This window comes from Hyperolius riggenbachi, chromosome 7 (assembly GCF_040937935.1).
Source record: "Hyperolius riggenbachi isolate aHypRig1 chromosome 7, aHypRig1.pri, whole genome shotgun sequence".
NCBI lineage: Eukaryota > Metazoa > Chordata > Amphibia > Anura > Hyperoliidae > Hyperolius > Hyperolius riggenbachi.
Genome location: NC_090652.1, coordinates 6,075,069 through 6,095,257, shown reverse-complemented (window position 1 = coordinate 6,095,257; position 20,189 = coordinate 6,075,069). Strand labels below are relative to the sequence as shown.

The 20,189-nt window shown below is 47.1% G+C and overlaps 2 protein-coding genes across 2 annotated transcripts in view; one reads left to right on the top strand and one right to left on the bottom strand.

Annotated features, from left to right (window-relative positions):
• SLC5A10 (solute carrier family 5 member 10) overlaps positions 1-20,189 on the top strand; it is a 274,286-nt gene that overhangs the window by 48,888 nt on the left and 205,209 nt on the right. The window contains exons 6-8 of the mRNA XM_068243517.1: positions 877-982; positions 3,034-3,114; positions 12,176-12,381. Of these exons, the coding sequence (XP_068099618.1) occupies positions 877-982; positions 3,034-3,114; positions 12,176-12,381 (393 nt within the window). The remainder of the gene's footprint in view (positions 1-876; positions 983-3,033; positions 3,115-12,175; positions 12,382-20,189) is intronic.
• Positions 17,097-20,189, bottom strand: part of FAM83G (family with sequence similarity 83 member G) — an 82,429-nt gene continuing 79,336 nt past the window's right edge. Inside the window, exon 5 of the mRNA XM_068243516.1 lies at positions 17,097-19,327. Within this exon, the coding sequence (XP_068099617.1) occupies positions 18,953-19,327 (375 nt within the window). The 3' untranslated portion in view covers positions 17,097-18,952. The remainder of the gene's footprint in view (positions 19,328-20,189) is intronic.

Sequence of the window (20,189 nt, the reverse complement as noted above, 5' to 3'; positions counted from 1 at the left end):
CGGGGAGAGCCAGCTACAGTAGCCGCGCACATGGCTACTTAATATTCACTGCACTGGCGGCCGCTGATTGGCCGGCGGGACCACGTGATGCGGAGTGTCTCGCTCCGCATCACGTGGTCCCGCTGGCCAATCAGCGCCACTCTGGGAGACATTATAGGACTCGAGCCGCCTAACGCGGCTCACTCTACCGTCGGCTCTTGCAGCACCATACGTTGTGTTAGGTGCACGTTATGCGACCTTAACGTGGCACCTAACGCAACGTCTTGGTGTGCAAGAAGCCTTAAACAGCAACAGGAACTCCACTAAAAACTACAAAATGCATACAAATTGACTTTACCTCCAGGTACAGGCAGGTCTTACACTGATCAGTAAATGATGAATTAACACGCCCCCTAATTTTCATGAGAATCGCTATTATTGGTAAATTGCCTCATGAATTACCTTATAATTTACCTCATGAGGTAAAACATGACTAAAACCTACCAAAATTGCTAAATGTCATTACCTCATGAGGTAAATTACCTTACACAAGGTAATTTGTTTGATAACTCTACCATAATTGAGGCCAATTAAGTTTTTTTGGGCAGATTTATGGGCCGATTGAGTCTCCGATTGTGTTTTTCTGATCATTTCTATTCACCACTATGAGAAAATCGATCAAAATCAGATTGGACCTGTCGGAAATGATCTATTGAGCCATCTATCTGGAAGGGGGGTGGGGGTAATGGCTGCACCTAGGAAGTTAGCCACGTAGGAAGGTAGCTGCACGTAGGAAGTTAGTGGTGATCAGGACTGAATTTTATTTAGGGTTAGCCTCTGTAGGCCCATGTCTAAAGTCCCTCCAGTTCCTAATGATCTTTTTATCTCTCTTTGCAGACAGACCTGTATTCTGGAGCCCTCTTTGTGCAGGTGTGTCTGGGGTGGAACCTCTATGTCTCCACAGTCCTGATGCTGGTGGTCACGGCTCTGTACACCATCGCAGGTAAGCTGCTGGACGTAGACTCTTCAACTCATTGAGGTTCCTCAAGGGAAGGCCACATTTGTGGTTTCCTTATCAACCAATCCTATGCCAGCAATCATTCTTCTAGTAAATGTCAGACCATGGATCATTGAAGCACAACCACTAAACAGACGTGTACAATGGCCTTAAGGCTGCTTTCACAGTGGGACGTTACAAGCGCACGTTAGAGCAGCCTGTAACGCACCCCACCGGCCACCTCACAGCAATGAAAAAAATTAATGGGCTGTTCACAGTGCCCACGTTGCGTTACAGTGTAACGCTGCGCCATAATATAACGTATGCATGCAGTACTTTGTAAGCGGCTGAGCCGCGTTACACTGCTTGCACATGCTCAGTAACGTTGGGGAGGAGGGGAGAGCGGCCAGGCACATGGCTAATTAATATTCACTGCACTCAGTGACATGCAGTGTTTACTTCCTGGAGCGGCCGCTCTGTGCAGCGATTGGCCGGCGGGACCACGTGATGCCGCATGCGTCCAAGAGTACGCAACACGGACGCCAGAGTGAGCTGCACAACGCGGCTCACTCTGACGTCCAAAGCAGAGAGCACCAGGCGTTGCGTTAGGGGCACGTTGTGCGACCATAACGTCCCCTAAAACGCAACGTCCTGGTGTGAAACCAGCCTAAATGATTACAGTGGATCTCGAAAACCTGAACAAAACATTTCTCCAGTATAGTAGCATTATTTTGCCAGTGCGCATCCCCATCTCACCTCGATGACCGGATCTGTAGAATATCCTCAGAGGTTGCCATCTTGCTTTTTGGTAGTAAACCTTCAGGAAGTGCCGTAGACTTCACAGAGACTCGCAGGGAGGCTCAGCAGTGAAACCAGACATTCTATGCAGAGGAACTTCTGTGTGGGGATGTGCAAAATCGTTGCTGCCAGTTTCACAAGATTTCCCTTTTTACCATTAGAAAACTGGCAGATTTGATGATAAATAGAAGTAAAAATGATTCTATTTAGGATTGTTTTACTTCTATTTTATGATTGTTTTTATGGAAAAGCCTTGTAGCATATTTGTCAGGGATACAGCCCTACTGTGCAGCGATCGTCAGCAAAAGCACTGAAAACCCCAGCTGCTAATTCATTGCTTTTGCCGGTGATATATATATACAGCTGCAATATTGACGGGTAAAGCTGAATCCTCAACATAAGGACGCAGGGAGATGGCCAACAAGGAGTGTCCCGATCTATCTTCCTGCCCGCGGGAACACGACGGAGCGAACGAGCGTTAAAACGATCGCAGCACTTTGAGTGGGAGTTGTCGGATCTCAAAATCGCAAGAAAATCAGATAGCAGCACGACTGCGATTTTTCTGCGCTTTGTATAGGAGCTTCAAGCGCAGCAAAAATGCAAGACGGCGATTTATGATTAGGAAATAAATGCAACCTGCAACTCATCGGAATCGGACCTCAGAAATGCTGGTGGTGGAAAAGGGCGAAGCAGTTGGTTTTGGCACCAATGCTGGGCGCTGCAAGCTATAGTGGGCGGGGCCCCAGATTACTTCTCCCGCCGAGATGCTTTGACTCTGAGGTGGAGTAGTAACGCTGCCGGGAATTTGAGCAGCAGCAGGAGGAGCTGGCGTTCAGATAACCCTGCGCCCAACTCACCGGCACCATACACATACGTACGCGAAAAGGGCCCCTAATACTGGCAGGGCGTACACTGCAATCACTCGTAGCCGTACGCTCCCGCTGCTCCATCTCCGCTGCACTCAGCTGTCTAAAGGTGCCCCTTAGTGGTACAATCTCCTGGTTGGTCGACCGTACAATAATTGATTCAAATTTCAGAACGATTATTTTCGTCTGATGGGATTGCTTATCATTTTCCTCTCCGTTGGTGGGCCTGAATGATCGTATTGGATTGTTAATGGGCAACTTAATGTACCCCGTGATTAAATTAAAACAAGAGAGAAAAAGGCCTCAGGGGGTCAGACAGTCTTTAGTCCCCGAAGAGTTAAAGGGGGCCACCTTCTCCTCCTCATCACGTGGTGTTATTCTCTGTATTTCCAGGCGGTCTGGCTGCTGTCATCTACACGGATGCGCTGCAGACTGTGATCATGATCGTGGGGGCCATCATCCTGACCATCACAGGTGAGGCGGAGTGGCGTATCTCTGCTCTTGTATGCTGAACTATGATTGGCTTTTGGGGTTGGGGGGGGGGGGGTGTATTTACCCCAAAAAAGAGACATTGTTGACTGAAAAAAAAATCAAGTTTGAAAAATCCAAAGAAATTTTTTTTGAAACTCCGTCAAATGACATTTGCTGCAGTCTTTGTTCTGTATTCTCATTTTATACAGGGCACCAGAGGTGGGGAAGAGGCCCTTGTGCATGGTATGTAGAAGGGCTCTGGGGGAGAGGAGGAGGTGTCGCCGCCCCACCTCACAGAGCCCCACCCACATCATGGACCATGTGGTATAGCTGAGGGTGTGGTCTGGGCTCCGCATTCTGGCTATACCAGCCTGCACGGGTGACAAGGGGTTAAAGAAACTTGGAAAGGGGGACACCCCCTGCTGCCCGTTTTCATAAAATGAGTATATGGAGCTCAGTATATAGTAAAATGTACCGGAGCAAAATGTCATTTTAAAAGAGTTTAAAAAACATTTTTTCTTTGAATTTTTTAAATTTATTTTCTCAAAAGCTACAAGGTCATTTTGAATTTTTTTTTTTCAGTTGTTCCCAAAGAATCCTATTTCGCGTTTTTTTGCGAATTTACAAAACATAATTAGTTACATTCAAAATGAATTTGCTGGGAATTTCACATTACAAGTTTTCATAGTTTTTGTAGATTTTAAAGGGAACCTTAACTGAGAGGGATATGGATGTTTTCTTGTAACTACTTATGGACCGCAATGATTGAAATCTATGCCGATTTGGTGGCTACCTGGCTGGCAGGGCGTAGATTTCAATCAACAGACCCTGTGCGTTCACCACCGCATCTCACTCGCTCTGCCGTCTCTATAACGGCAGAGCCCTGTGAGCAGGTCAGGAGCAGATTTCATTGGTTCCTGACCCTGTCTATCAACGTAAGCCGCTCCCAGGAGCCAATGAAAGCATCTCTTGACCGGCTCACAGGAACTCTGCTGTCATAGAGACAGCAGTGTGGGTAGCCCAGATTCCCGACGTGTGGCGGTGACGGCGATTGCGGCGGGTATGTGTGAGGTGATTCTTCGGGATTCTGCTGTTTCTGGTACCAGTGGTCTCTGGTCCTTAAAAAGACCAACAAAAAAAAAAAAATTCCCCTGGAGGGTACTCACCTCGGGAGGGGGAAGCCTCAGGGTCCCATTGAGTCTTCCCCCTCCCCTGTAGCTGCAGGCAGTCTAGTGCTGGCTCCCCAGAAGTCTCCTGCATTCCTCCCCCAACAAGCTAAATGTATTTACCTTCAATGGCTCCAGCGGGGGCGCTGTTGCAGCTCTCAGCTCGGAGATAGACAAAAATAGCCGATCTCCGTCGGGTTCGCTCTACTGCGCAGACACCGGAGACTTGCGCCTGTGCAGTAGAGCGGCCCGACAGTGATCGCCTATTTCCGCCTATCTCTGAGTGGAGAGCCGATACTGCGCCTGCGCTGGAGCCGGGAAGGTAAATATTTATATCCCTGCTGTGCGGAGGGCCAGAGTGAGACCACCATGGGACACAAGAGGACGGGGGAAGCCTCGATAGGATCCAGAGGCTTCCGTCTACCGAGGTACCACCAGAGGAACTTTTTGCCATTACAGGTTTTCTTTACGGGGCAGATACCGCTGGTACGTAAGTGGTTAAACAATACCAGTTGCCTGGCAGCCCTGCTGATCTCTTTGGCTGCAGTAGTGGCTGAATCACACACCTGAAACAAGCATGCAGCTAATCCAGTCTGACTTCAGTCAGAGCACCTGATCTGCATGCTTGTTGAGGGGCTGTGGCTAAAAGTATTAGAGACACAGGATCGGCAGGAGAGTTAGGAAACTGGTTTTATTTTAAAAGGAAAAATCCATATCCTTCTCCGTTTAGGATCACTTGTTTTCTCAGTTTTCCCTGATTTGGATGCAGTATATTGTGGCAGGTGAATTGTGCGCGCTCGGTATGTGATGTCACGTCCGGGCAGCTGAATTCACTGATCGCCAGTCTTGTCTATACATTTGCTCAGACATTGCAGTGTGTGATTACGGTGTGTGATGTCACTTCCGGGCAGCTGAATTCACTGATCGCCAGTCTCGTCTATACATTTGCTCAGACATTGCAGTGTGTGGTTACGGTGTGTGACGTCACTTCCGGGCAGCTGAATTCACTGATCGCCAGTCTCGTCTATACATTTGCTCAGACATTGCAGTGTGTGGTTACGGTGTGTGATGTCACTTCCGGGCAGCTGAATTCACTGATCGCCAGTCTCGTCTATACATTTGCTCAGACATTGCAGTGTGTGGTTACGGTGTGTGATGTCACTTCCGGGCAGCTGAATTCACTGATCGCCACTCTTGTCTATACATTTCCTCAGACATTGCAGTGTGTGATTACGGTGTGTGACATCACTTCCGGGCAGCTGAATTCACTGATCGACAGTCTTGTCTATACATTTGCTCAGACATTGCAGTGTGTGGTTACGGTGTGTGATGTCACTTCCGGGCAGCTGAATTCACTGATCGCCAGTCTCGTCTATACATTTGCTCAGACATTGCAGTGTGTGGTTACGGTGTGTGACGTCACTTCCGGGCAGCTGAATTCACTGATCGCCAGTCTCGTCTATACATTTGCTCAGACATTGCAGTGTGTGGTTACGGTGTGTGATGTCACTTCCGGGCAGCTGAATTCACTGATCGCCAGTCTCGTCTATACATTTGCTCAGACATTGCAGTGTGTGGTTACGGTGTGTGATGTCACTTCCGGGCAGCTGAATTCACTGATCGCCACTCTTGTCTATACATTTCCTCAGACATTGCAGTGTGTGATTACGGTGTGTGACGTCACTTCCGGGCAGCTGAATTCACTGATCGCCAGTCTTGTCTATACATTTCCTCAGACATTGCAGTATGTGGTTACGGTGTGTGATGTCACTTCCGGGTAGCTGAATTCACTGATCACCAGTCTCGTCTATACATTTCCTCAGACATTGCAGTGTATGGTTATGGTGTGTGACGTCACTTCCGCGTAGCTGAATTCACTGATCGCCAGTCTCGTCTATACATTTCCTCAGACATTGCAGTATGTGGTTACGGTGTGTGATGTCACTTCCGGGTAGCTGAATTCACTGATCGCCAGTCTCGTCTATACATTTCCTCAGACATTGCAGTGTGTGGTTACGGTGTGTGACGTCACTTCCGGGCAGCTGAATTCACTGATCGCTAGTCTCGTCTATACATTTACTCAGACATTGCAGTGTGTGGTTACGGTGTGTGACGTCACTTCCGGGCAGCTGAATTCACTGATCGCCAGTCTCGTCTATACATTTCCTCAGACATTGCAGTGTATGGTTATGGTGTGCGACGTCACTTCCGCGTAGCTGAATTCACTGATCGCCAGTCTTGTCTATACATTTCCTCAGACATTGCAGTGTATGGTTACGGTGTGTGATGTCACTTCCGGGCAGCTGAAATCACAGATCGCCAGTCTCGTCTATACATTTCCCCAGACATTGCAGTGTGTGGTTACGGTGTGACGTCACTTCCGGGCAGCTGAAATCACTGATCGCCAGTCTTGTCTATACATTTCCCCAGACATTGCAGTGTGTGGTTACGGTGTGTGACGTCACTTCCCGGCAGCTGAAATCACAGATCGCCAGTCTCGTCTATACATTTCCTCAGACATTGCAGTATGTGGTTACGGTGTGTGATGTCACTTCCGGGTAGCTGAATTCACTGATCGCCAGTCTCGTCTATACATTTCCTCAGACATTGCAGTGTGTGGTTACGGTGTGTGACGTCACTTCCGGGCAGCTGAATTCACTGATCGCTAGTCTCGTCTATACATTTACTCAGACATTGCAGTGTGTGGTTACGGTGTGTGACGTCACTTCCGGGCAGCTGAATTCACTGATCGCCAGTCTCGTCTATACATTTCCTCAGACATTGCAGTGTATGGTTATGGTGTGTGACGTCACTTCCGCGTAGCTGAATTCACTGATCGCCAGTCTTGTCTATACATTTCCTCAGACATTGCAGTGTATGGTTACGGTGTGTGATGTCACTTCCGGGCAGCTGAAATCACAGATCGCCAGTCTCGTCTATACATTTCCCCAGACATTGCAGTGTGTGGTTACGGTGTGACGTCACTTCCGGGCAGCTGAAATCACTGATCGCCAGTCTTGTCTATACATTTCCCCAGACATTGCAGTGTGTGGTTACGGTGTGTGACGTCACTTCCCGGCAGCTGAAATCACAGATCGCCAGTCTCGTCTATACATTTCCTCAGACATTGCAGTGTGTGGTTACGGTGTGTGACGTCACTTCCGGGCAGCTGAAATCACAGATCGCCAGTCTCGTCTATACATTTCCTCAGACATTGCAGTGTGTGGTTACGGTGTGACGTCACTTCCGGGCAGCTGAATTCACTGATCGCCAGTCTTGTCTATACATTTCCTCAGACATTGCAGTGTGTGGTTACGGTGTGTGATGTCACTTCTGGGTAGCTGAATTCACTGATCGCCAGTCTTGTCTATACATTTCCCCAGACATTGCAGTGTATGGTTACGGTGTGTGATGTCACTTCTGGGTAGCTGAATTCACTGATCGCTAGTCTCGTCTATACATTTCCTCAGACATTGCAGTGTGTGGTTACGGTGTGTGATGTCACTTCCGGGTAGCTGAATTCACTGATCGCCAGTCTTGTCTATACATTTCCTCAGACATTGCAGTGTGTGGTTATGGTGTGTGACGTCACTTCCGGGCAGCTGAATTCACTGATCGCCAGTCTTGTCTATACATTTCCCCAGACATTGCAGTGTATGGTTACGGTGTGTGACGTCACTTCCGGGCAGCTGAAATCACTGATCGCCAGTCTTGTCTATACATTTCCCCAGACATTGCAGTGTGTGGTTACGGTGTGTGACGTCACTTCCGGGCAGCTGAAATCACAGATCGCCAGTCTCGTCTATACATTTCCCCAGACATTGCAGTGTGTGATTATGGTGTGTGACGTCACTTCCGGGTAGCTGAATTCACTGATCGCCAGTTTTGTCTATATATTTCCCCAGACATTGCAGTGTGTGGTTACGGTGTGTACACTCCGGGGACAGATTTGCATCTCATCGGCTTTCCTGCTCTGTGTATTCCAGGAAACTCACATTTCCATTCTCAAACTGCTGCTCATGGTATAAATGGGCCACTGATTGGGTGAAGGATTTGAATAAAATAATAAAACCAGAAACTTCCTGCTTTGAGAGCCGCTCAGCACAAAATTGCAGTTGATGAATTCTGAAAACACAGCGTATTATTTTTTGGCTCTTTATTTTTCACATTTAAAGATTTTATAGCTGTGCTTGCCTGCAGTTGTACAACTGTCCATGCAGACAGCTACCCTCTCCCCTGCTTACACCTCTCTGACACTGCAGCTGTCTCCTCCCCTGCTTACACCTCTCTGACACTGCAGCTGTCCCCTCCCCTGCTTACGCCTCTCTGACACTGCAGCTGTCCTCTTCCCTGCTTACACCTATCTGATGCTGTGGCTGTTCCCGCCCCTGCTTACACCTCTCTGACACACTGGCTGCCCCCTTACCCTGCTTACACCTCTCTGACACTGCAGCTGTTCCCGCCCCTGCTTACACCTCTCTGACACTGCAGCTGTCCCCTTCCCTGCTTACACCTCTTTGACACTGCAGCTGTTCCCGCCCCTGCTTACACCTCTCTGACACTGCAGCTGTCCCCTTCCCTGCTTACACCTCTCTGACACTGCAGCTGTCCTCTCCCCTGCTTACACCTCTGACGCTGCGGCTGTCCCCTCCCCTGCTTACACCTATCTGATGCTGTGGCTGCCCCCTCCCCTGCTTACACCTCTCTGACACTGCAGCTGTCCGCTCCCCTGCTTACACCTCTCTGACCCTGCAGCTGTCCCCTCCCCTGCTTACACCTCTCTGACCCTGCAGCTGTCCCCTCCCCTGCTTACACCTCTCTGATGCTGCGGCTGTCCCCTCCCCTGCTTACGGCCTTCTGACACTGCAGCTGTCCCCTCCCGCTTACACCTCTCTAACACTGCGGCTGTCCCCTCCCCTGCTTACGGCCTTCTGACACTGCATCTGTCCCCTCCCCTGCTTACACCTCTCTGACACTGCGGCTGTCGTTGCCCCAACTACTGTGTACAGTCAAATGGTGAAAGAATGAGGGATGATTTTGCTGTGGTGTAACTAGATTTATAGTCTGGATTAGAGATATATTTATATCCATCTTCGGTAGGCAATGGTGAGATTGTTCTATCGGAGATCCGCTGTATGTCTTGCACATATTATACAAACACAACTATGCATGCACACATACACAAGCACGCCCATACACACGCATATACACGTACGCACACACGCAATAAGACAAGGACATTAAGGCAAGGTTTTAAATACAGCATATATTTAAAATAGCTTGAAATCTATATTACAAGTATAAAACATTTTCAGTAGTTTGCTGATTGTCACGCTCGGAATACGAGCAACAAAATACGTTTTTATTTTTTGGTAAACAGATGAAATTGTCATTATTTTCTCTCAAACCTTTTGTAGTGTTGGCAGAACAATGGTAACGTAAAATAAAGCTTAATCTACGCGGCAATAACGCCGCAGCAATACTAATGTGTAAAGGACAGTAACCCATAGCAACCACATCTCAATGACTAACATCCTAGCTGTAGACAGCGGCATCTGATTGGCTGGTGACGATCGATGCGCCACGCCCCCTTAAAGCCCAACTCCAACCAAAACGTTTGTTTTATACAGTGGAAAGGATCAGAACGTCTCTGGGGTATTTCGAGTTTGTGTGCTCCATTTTGTATGATTTTTCATCAGTTCCTTTTGGCACAGTCAGCACTAATAATCTGACAGAAGCTCTGACTATTCTCCACTTTATAAAAACAACTGTCACGCTCAGAACAAACATAATAAACCAAACACAGGAGCTAGCAAAGGAAGATTTTTTTTTTTCATTTATGGTCTAGCGTGACTGGGCTTCATAACCGGGTTCAGGAATATACTGATGAGCAGGCAAAGAGGGGAAATAAAGTCTTTAAATGGGAACTGAAGTAAGAGGTATACGGCGGCTGCCATATTTATTTCCTTTTAATCAATACCAGTTGCCTAGCAGCCCTGCTGGTCTATTTCTCTGCAGTAGTGTCTGAATAACACCAGAAACAAGCATGCAGCTAGTCTTGTCAGATCTGACTTATAAGTCTGAAACACCTGATCTGCTGCATGCTTGTTCAGGGGCGATGGCTAATAGTATTAGAGGCAGAGGATCAGCTGGGCTGCCAGGCAACTGGTATTGCTTAAAAGGAAATAAACATGGCAGCCTCCATATACCGCTCTCTTCAGTTCCCCTTTTAAGCTACAATCAACTTAAACACTTTTCCCTGCATTCTTCTATCAGATCAGACAAGGTGAAGGTTTATTCAGGTGAATATAGTTACAGAAAACCTGTGAGATAAAAAAAAAAAAAAAAAGAAACAGACAGTGGGCTTCCCCAGTCTCCCTCACTGTGCCAGCACTGGGGCACACATAGCTTGTGGTCGTGCTCCCGCATGGAAACAGTGGCTGCACTGTGCAGTAGAGCAGAGATGGCGCTCGGCGGAAAAAGTCTAAGCAGTTCAGCTACGAACCGTCTGCCGTCGGGCTTGCGGAAGTCTCGTCACTAAACCGGCGAGGAGGAAGATGGGGGGAAAAGATCTGTATTATTTAAAGACTTTTTCCCTCTACCGAGGCAAGTAATACAATATAATCTTGTTATAGTAAACACTGACATAGTAAACCTCTGGCTATAGTAAACTCAGTCCTCAGGTCCCAGCCAAGTGCCAGTATGATTACACAATGATGACCAATCCTGATATAGTAAACTACCTGTCCAGGTCCCGTGCACTTTACTATAAGGTGATTTTACTGTGTACATCACTCACAACAAACCTGCCCAATAGCGCCAAGTCATAACTGAATGCTTTGACACGAGCCGCGAATACAAGCTAAACATCCATTTATCAAGGTGCATATACACATGCAATCTTGACTGGCCAATTTCACAACTTCCATGTAGTAGGAGGGAACAACAGATATTACATACTAGTGTAGAAATGCTCTCATTCTACATGGGGATGGTAATATTGGCCAATCAGAATTGGATGTGTGGACGCACCCTTACATCTAAGATGCACGATTACTTTAGTATGCACCTAATTTACTAAGCGGAGATATCATTATTGATCCAGCAAAGCAGGCCGTTACAGTCAGTACCTGAAGCCTGGGATATACTTTTTAATTGTAATAGTATGAGCAGATTGTGTAGGTAAACCGTCATACATAAAGGTGGTATAACTGGTCAGTGATTGTCCAATCATAATTGAAAGTGTGTAGCAGTCTTAACTCCAATCCTGTAGGTAAGTTCTCATACTCCATGGAAGTGGTAAACGTGGCCAATCAAGATTGGTTGTGTGTATGCACCAAAGAGAATTCACTGAAAGGAGACAAGAACGAGACTGGATGTACTGGTTTCAGCACCTCACCCAATCAAAATATCATCCCGTTGGGGCTGTTTATTTTTCTTTGTGATGTCGCAGCTCGTATTTGTACCCCACCCCTGTCTGTAAATCTTATCACTGCTGCAGACGACCAAACGCACTGCTAAACTGTCTCTAGGCAACATGACAGCTTGGATACCACTGCAGACAAAATGGCCGCTCACCTGACTAAAATGACATCGTAAGAGTCAAACCGTCATCTGGATAAATTATATAGATACCTTGCTAGAACTGCAAAAGACACCAGATGAATTCACAAAAGTAAAGGCACATTTTTTCCACAATAAAAAAAAAAAAAAATATTACGTGTGCAAAATACTAGCCAGAACCCTACAGAAAGAATGATGGGCCCCGCCCTGCCAGAAGCATACCACCGTAAAGATGGCCGCCGCCTCTGAGGTGGTTCATTTCTGTCATTCTTGCACCGCCGGCCAATAAAATGGTTCTTCCGATCTACAATCTAACCTTTCGTTCTTCTCTGCAGCGTTTAATGAAATTGGTGGCTACCAGAATCTGGAGAAGGCCTACCGTAATGCCATACCGACCTACGTGGTTCCGAATACCACGTGCCACTTGCCGAGGGAAGACGCCATGCATCTCTTCCGGAACCCGGTGTCCGGGGATCTTCCTTGGACAGGGATGACCTTTGGCTTGACCATTATTGCCGCCTGGTACTGGTGCACCGATCAGGTAATCTCACCCGGAGTCTATCACTCCAGTCTATGTAAGGCTTAAAGCATACTCAAAATAAATATATTGCACATCTTATTTTCAATGTGTGGATGCAGAGATCTGAGCATGGTAGCCTAGAAAGCCCCTCTTCTGATGCTGGCAATTGTAAACAATAGGGACATCGCCTTCTGTCTACTCAAAGAAGCTAGGTGGTAGACCAGGGGGCGGGGCTTCTGCCCGTCACTGGACACTGTTAACAGTGCAGACTCCTATCTACCCAAAGAGGCTACCAGGCAGACCAGGGGGTGGGGCTTCTACCAGGCAGACCAGGGGGTGGGACTTCTACCAGGCAGGGCAAGGCTTTCTCTGTATCAGGGCCTCCAAAGTAAGACTGGCAGACTTAAAGCACTTAAGAGCTGCAGCCACTTAGGGAACGCTCCACGGGTGACTAGGTTTATGGAGTCTTGCCCAAACACTCCTTACTGTTTTATGTACTGGTTTGAGCCGGCATTGGAAGCCTGATCAAAGACTCATATCCCACATCAAAGGCAAAGGCCTTACGAGTACGCTGTCCAGCTGACAAACAGATATGTTATCTGTCTTCCTTCTCATTTCTGAGAATCTCTAACCACCCGTCCCCCAGTGACCGCTCCGCTGACCAGGTGACTCACTGGAAAGATACAGCAGTCAGCACATCTTCCTCACAGCTCTGGCCTGCATGTAACCGCAGGGTCACCTGATCTCCTTAACTGTCCACAGTCTTCCATAAGCCTAGGATTCTAGGCATTCAATATGGCTACCAGTCCATCCCTCTATGGGGTGAGAGACTATTGCTGCACACCTCACCGCTGGCCTAGGGGACATGTGACCTGCGGGGGGTACGGAGGGGGCAGCAGGGCCTGAAGGGACGAATTTAAAGTGAACCCAAGGTGAAAAACAATGTTCAATATATACTTACCTCAGTGTTCTAGAGACTCTTCAGACCCCTCAGGGCCACTTCTGTCATCCGGCCAGCCCTCTGCCTTGCCACTGAATGCCCTGTTTGGAGCTCCGGTTGTGCACTCGCTCTGTACGCACTCCTGCATGGCTGTGTTGCAGCTTTCGCCAGGAGCGCACTGGGCATGCTCAGTTCCGAGTGTTTCCAAACGATGCATGCACAGGACGCTCCTGGCCACGACTGCTCTGCGCAGGAGCACGATACACAGGGTGTATACATACTGCACATGCACCGGACTCCGACTGCTCCCTGTCGCAGCCAGGAGTGGGGCATACAGCGGCAAGATGGATGGGGGGCCGGACGAAAGAAGTACCCGGGAAATGTCAGAAGAGTCTCTAGAACACTAAGGTAAGTATAGATTAAAAACTTTTTTTTCACCTCAGGTACTTTAAGGCATGCTGAAGACTAGTCACTGTAGCTGAGTGGCTACCAAGTGGTGACTGCAACTAGTCACCATCACTGGCAAGTCTATTAAGGCAAGTGCTGAAGACTAGTGACTGTAGCAGGGTCACTATCAGGTGGTTATTGCAAATAGTCAGTATCACTAGCAAGTCCATTAAGGCATGCTGAAGACTAGTCACTGTAACTGAGTGGCCCGCCTTGTTTCGGATGACAGGAACGCCTTTCTTATGTAATGGGATTTTTATTCTGTTAAAGTGCATTCATTAGCTCTAATACACACAGCAGCACCGTGCAGTAAACATGCAGGCCAATATGGCCGACCTGCTCCTAATAATCCCAATGGGTAAGTCTGTCACTGCTGACTGCCCTGCTATGAAGCCCTCAACGTCAGTCGTGTGACACCCGTCAGACCACCTGACCTGCACACGTCCTTCAGTCTCAGCGCTTTATCATTATTACGGCTGAGACGTCAAAAGAACGGCAGCCAAACAGCCTTTTCTAGGAACAGGTTGTGTCCGCCCCCATATAATAAAAAAATAACCATTACCTCTGAAGATAAAAATTAATTAAAAAAAAAAATGTAGGCCAGATTTTTAAGTAGGGATGCCCGAGAAGGTGCGAATTATTCGAGTTGAAGCTAATGTGGTAATTTTTCAAATGCAATCTGAAATCGGACCATTCAATTGCAACTGCATCGGGAAAGATCTGCAACTCGTTAGTAAAACTCACTACGTTTTTCCTACGTCTGTGTCACCTATAGTAGGCTGTACCAATCTGACACGATTTGCACAAGTCCATATCCTCATAGGGGATTCTTAGTTATTTCTTTATTTACAAATTAACTTGCTCAGTTCAACTGGCAATATAGTGAACAAGCTAGTGGAAACTGAGGCAGCCGCCATCTTTGTATAGATCTTTTTTCAGGGAGTGATTTGGTGAAGAAAAAAAAAAAGATAATACTGATATTCCCCCACCAGGGTATGGACTGGTACAAAAGGTGTCAGGTTTTTTTTTTTAACTTTCTACTGTGAGTGACGACAACATTGGAAAAAGGTGCTTTTTAGTGCATTTTACTTTGCAAGAAATATTTATTTAATGTGTATGCATTTTAAATGTTACCATTTTCTGGCATAGCGGTCCTCTAAATTTACGCCAGTTCAGGTCCTCATTACCACATGCACAAATAACTGTGCGCAGAACCCAAAGCCTTGAAGTAGTGTGTTCGACAAAAAATACCCTGTTTGTCCCGCATGTGGAGAAGGCGGCCATTTTCAGAGGTTAGTAAATATTTGTGAGAATAAGGCCAGCTGTGACGTTTGGCACCTGGGATCCTTTTCTGCTTTTTATTTGAGACGCCGCCAGCTACAAATCAATGTGGAAGTTGAATATTAACACCTCGAACGAAACCGGCCGCACAAAGGCAGATAGGGAATCAGTGAACGTTTTTCTTAAAGGACCACCACCGCGAAAAGCTGTCAAATGTATAAAAAGCAAAAAGTAAATTGCTCCCAGAGTAGGATGTGTTATAAATGACATTTCTCCTATGTTGCTGTCACTTACAGGAGGTAGTAGAAATCTGACAGGTTTTGGACTAGCTCATCTCCTCATGGGGATTTTCAGGGTTTTCTTTGTTTTCAAAAGCATTTCCTGAATGGCAGAGGTGTGTGTGTATATGGGCTGCATCTTTGTACAAATCCTGTGCAGGGAGTGCTTTTCTAAGGAATAAATGAAATACTGGACTCTCCCATGAGGAGGCGGACTAATCAAAAACACGTCAGTTCCATCAGACTAACTACTGTGAGAGACAGCAATGTAGGAGAAAAGTAATTTATGGCTCATTTTACTCAAAGAAACGTAGCTTCTTCTTTGTACGTGTTCACGTGTATTTCAAATTTTGCAATTTTTGAGGCTAGTGGTCTTTTAAACTTCCAGTGAGATAAAAGTACCGTAAACCAGCTGCAACTTCTCTCCCATACAGGAAAGCATTATATACATACACACACACACACATATCTATACATCTATATGTACACATAAACTTACATATTCACATACATACAACCGCAGCTAGCGTAAATCCTACAGTAAACTATTCCATGAGATACAAAACAATGAAAGCAGAACGTTTGCAAAGCTTAGCGTAATCTTGTTAGAAGCTCTGCTCCGTACATACGCCACCCTGATACAATCGCCATGTAAGCTCTGCGGACATCAATTAGACTGAGGAGAGGCTGGTGACACAATGTAAAACGCACCTTAGGGCTAGTGCACACGGCTCTTTGACTCCAGGGCGTGAGATCATGTCCCAGGCTGTACAAATAAACGGGGGTTGAGTTAGGGTCAAGGTTTTCTCTAGCTACAGACATCAATCTGTGTTAAAACAATGCTTGAAATTAAGTCAAAGGCCCGTGCACACTAACGGTTATGACTTACAATGGCTGGCAGGACCGTTTGCGTTGCGCTGGGCAGTCTGGCCGATTCAGCAGGTAACAAACTGAAAGTCTGAAGCCATTTGGTGTCCGCGGGCAATATTAGTCACACCCCCCCCCCCCCCCCCCCCGAGGCCTACTTGCCAACATGGAGGTGGCAGTCACTGGAGTGAGCTAATCGTGGTTTCACCAGAATTCAAGTTATTACCCCACTCAAGGCACAAATGTATTCTTAGTCCTGTGTAGGCACTGTTGTTAGAAAAAAAAAATGACCCATCCTGTGGCTACTTCCTGTACCACAGACTTCTATTGCTATAGTTGCACTCTCCTCAGAGAGGTCGGTCTCTGCCCCACCCGTTTCTGTCACAAGACAGCGGCATCACTGACTGTGTGGAAAATCTTTCATCGGGGACTTATTTGAAGTTACTTTGCACACCTCTATATGTACATTAAAGGGATACTGTAGGGGGGTCAGGGGAAAATGAGCTGAACTTACCCGGGGATTCTAATGGTCCCCCGCAGACATCCTGTGCCCACGCAGCCGCTCACCGATGCTCCGGCCCCGCCTCCGGTTCACTTCTGGAATTTCTGACTTTAAAGTCAGAAAACCACTGCGCCTGCGTTGCCATGTCCTCGATCCCGCTGATGTCATCAAGAGCACACAGCGCAGGCCCAGTATGGTCTGTGTCTGCGCAGTACACTCCTGGTGACATCAGCGGGAGCGAGGACACGGCAACGCAGGCGCAGTGGTTTTCTGACTTTAAAGTCAGAAATTCCAGAAGTGAACCGGAGGCGGGGCCGGAGCATTGGGGAGTGGCTGCGCCAACACAGGATGTCTGTGGGGGACCATTAGAAGCCCCGGGTAAGTTCAGCTCATTTTCCCCCGACCCCCTACAGTATCCCTTTAAGAGCTTGCGTACACTTAACTGCTGTGCTGAGTCCAGCAATGTGTATTAGTGTAAGATACGCAAGGACCTCAGACATAGGCTACTACCCAGGGACAGAGGCGGTTATTTTTATGATGTTTTCCTACAAAAAGTGGCCGTTCACACTTCCTCGTACTGAATTGCGATATCGTGTCCATTGCACATTGAATATATTTTCAACGGCAGCGCAGGTGACCTGCGGTTTTCTTATCTTTCCCGTGTTTTGCAATTTTTGCTTGCAACTTTAAGAAAAAAAACCTCAACGCGGTGTTGCTTTTTTTCCCATGAACCACTAGTTATAGTGGAGTTCGTTAACAAAAATGCTGAAAAATTGCATTTGTTTTGCAAAATCAAACTAAAAATCGCATCCGATTTTAAGTTAGATACATTCTCATGTAAACTAACGTCATTGTTGTGCACGGGAAAAAAAAATAGCAATACACAAAATTGCTTTAAAAACCGCTCGCAAAATCGCAGAGGTAAAAAAAACCCAAAACTCAAAGGCCGGAATCCGAAAAACCCTGAATCGAATAAGTAGGAACCCGTGTAAAAAAAAATCGCAATGCGGAACGCCCATGAATAGGTGTGAACAACGGCCTCCATTTCCTCAGCCACTTTCTTAGGCCTCCTGGGTAAGTGGGCCCTTTACCCGCAAGGGGCAGCTGCTGACCCCTATTCTGTATTTCACAAGAATAACGGAAGAAAGGCCCTCTGGATATTAAAAGCCTTTCTTGTAGATGGAAATAACTCCAGAAAACTGCTGAGAAATGAGTTCTCGGTCATCAAGGCCTGGAGATAACCATGAGGCCTGGAGAGAACCATGAGGCCTGGAGAGAACCATGAGGCCTGGAGAGAACCATGAGGCCTGGAGAGAACCATGAGGCCTGGAGAGAACCATGAGGCCTGGAGAGAACATGGGGCCTGGAGAGACCATGAGGCCTGGAGACAACCATGAGGCCTGCAGAGGCCTGAAGACATCCCTGAGGTCTGGAGAGACCATGGAGCCTGGAGATAACCATGGGGCCTGGAGATAACTAGTAGCAACAGAAACTAACTGAACTAGCCAAGTGTTCTGAGGCTGTGCAAATGAGTCTTACTTAAGTTCAGCTATGGAATTTCCAACCAATTAGATCAATGACAGTTGTACTAGAACTAAACAAACGGCTTCAGAAATTGAAGAACATAACAGTCCAGTTGTTTTAACTTATGACTAGATAGCTGTGGCATGGAACAAGCCCTCTATTTTTTTCTTTTTACTCTTAAAGAACTTCAAAAGAATTTTCCATCTCCACCAATAAGGGGTTCTCCACAAAAGAACCAATCACAGATGACAGTAAAACTCAATTTTAAATAGATAGCCCTCACAGAAACAACCAGATCGTCATTAAATAGAGATGTCATTAAAAAAGTAAACCAGGCGCACAATGAGAAAAGTGGGCCATTGAGATACCGCTCTGTAGGAACAGGAGCCAGAGTTTATATTCCTGTAGAGTTTCCAACTCCTCAACAATGACCAGGTCCATTGTAAACACACAGAGCAGTAATTAGTGCGGTGGTCATAGAATCCAGCAGCCCAGGCAGAGAAGTTTACATATGAAAACACGAACCCCTTTAAGACTCCTACAAGCCCCACCAAATATATAGACCTTTCGGGCATGCCATGATCAAAGTGCCTAGCAGCAGAACTAGTGTTTTCCCGGAGGACATTAGACCACAGTCAGTGTTCCTCACAATTCGAACACGATACATTCATCCTACGTAGCCGTGCCATGGGATACCCAGTTCCCCTTTCACACAGGACTAGAGAGTAGCAAAGCCTCTGGAGCTTAGCTTCCTCAAAGGTCTTTGTGCCCTGGTGGGCCATGACTTCTCCTCCTCGAGTCTAGGTTGGCTGCTCCCATCTTGCTCTTGAGATGCTTTGCCTGGGACAGCTTTGAGTATGGAATACCTAGCGGTGACGAGGCATTTTCTGAGGCCCCTGGGCTCTGAGATAGCGGGTGACTGTGACTTCCCATATAGTCCTTGGTGCTCCAGTATCCAGGCCTTGGCCCGGCGCCTTCAGATTTCCTGTTCAAGTGGCGGTACGGGCTAACAGCATCCATGGTGCTTTCTTTCTGGCCTCTGCCCTTGCTCCTAGTACTCATCTGTTGTGAAAAGCGTTCATATCCTGCTGAAGCCCCATTGGAGGTAAACTGGTAGCTTGGTTTCTCCTTGAAGAGTAGAAAGAGAAGTATAAGAGGTTAGTAAAACTGACAGCAAAGCTGTTATAAGTCAACGCAGCCTGCAAAGCATCACACTCAACACAACCATGCAGCACTGACACAAGGCAAGACAATGGGCATTCTGCAGCATGTGACTGTTCATATCTAGCACAAGAGAACACAATGGATTGTTTTGGGACGCTCCTCTATAGTACAAAGATCAGCAGGCTAAAGGCCCATACACACGTCAGATTTTTTTAAACAACCCGTCGTCCGGACGTCAAATCGGGCGTGTGTACTGTCAGTCATTCAGCTGATAAGGGTATGGTGTGTATGGGCCTTAAAGGACAAACTAATAGCAGCGTACATTTACTTCTGCCTTACAGCTGTATATTCTGTCTGGTTGCTGTGGACAAAAGCCCCAGACCCAGGGTTTGGCTTACAAGGTTGAAGTACAGTGAGGAACCTTGGAAAAGCCAAGTGATCCAGCAAACCTTGACTGGATTTTTTTTAAAAATCTGTCCATTATTAGATGGCAAAAGTCTGCCATCCTACCTTTTAGCCAAATCAGACTACGGTAAGGATTTCTAAAAGGTTAAGATAACTTTCTCTGGGAAAAGTACAGAAAGTTACCTGTGAGGAGAAGACATGCTTGCCTCCCAAGCTAGTGTGCAAGGTTCCCAATGCTCTACTTGATGGACCAGGACCCCTCTTCTCCGCAAAGGTCACTGGGTCCTCCCCATGGTTTCATTTATAGGATGACCACCACATCCTACCCCTTTCCGGCACATACCGTACCGGGAGTCACTGATTGGCAGGGCAGCAACTTCATAACCGGTGTGGTGGCTGGAAACTGTGGGGCGGATGGTTC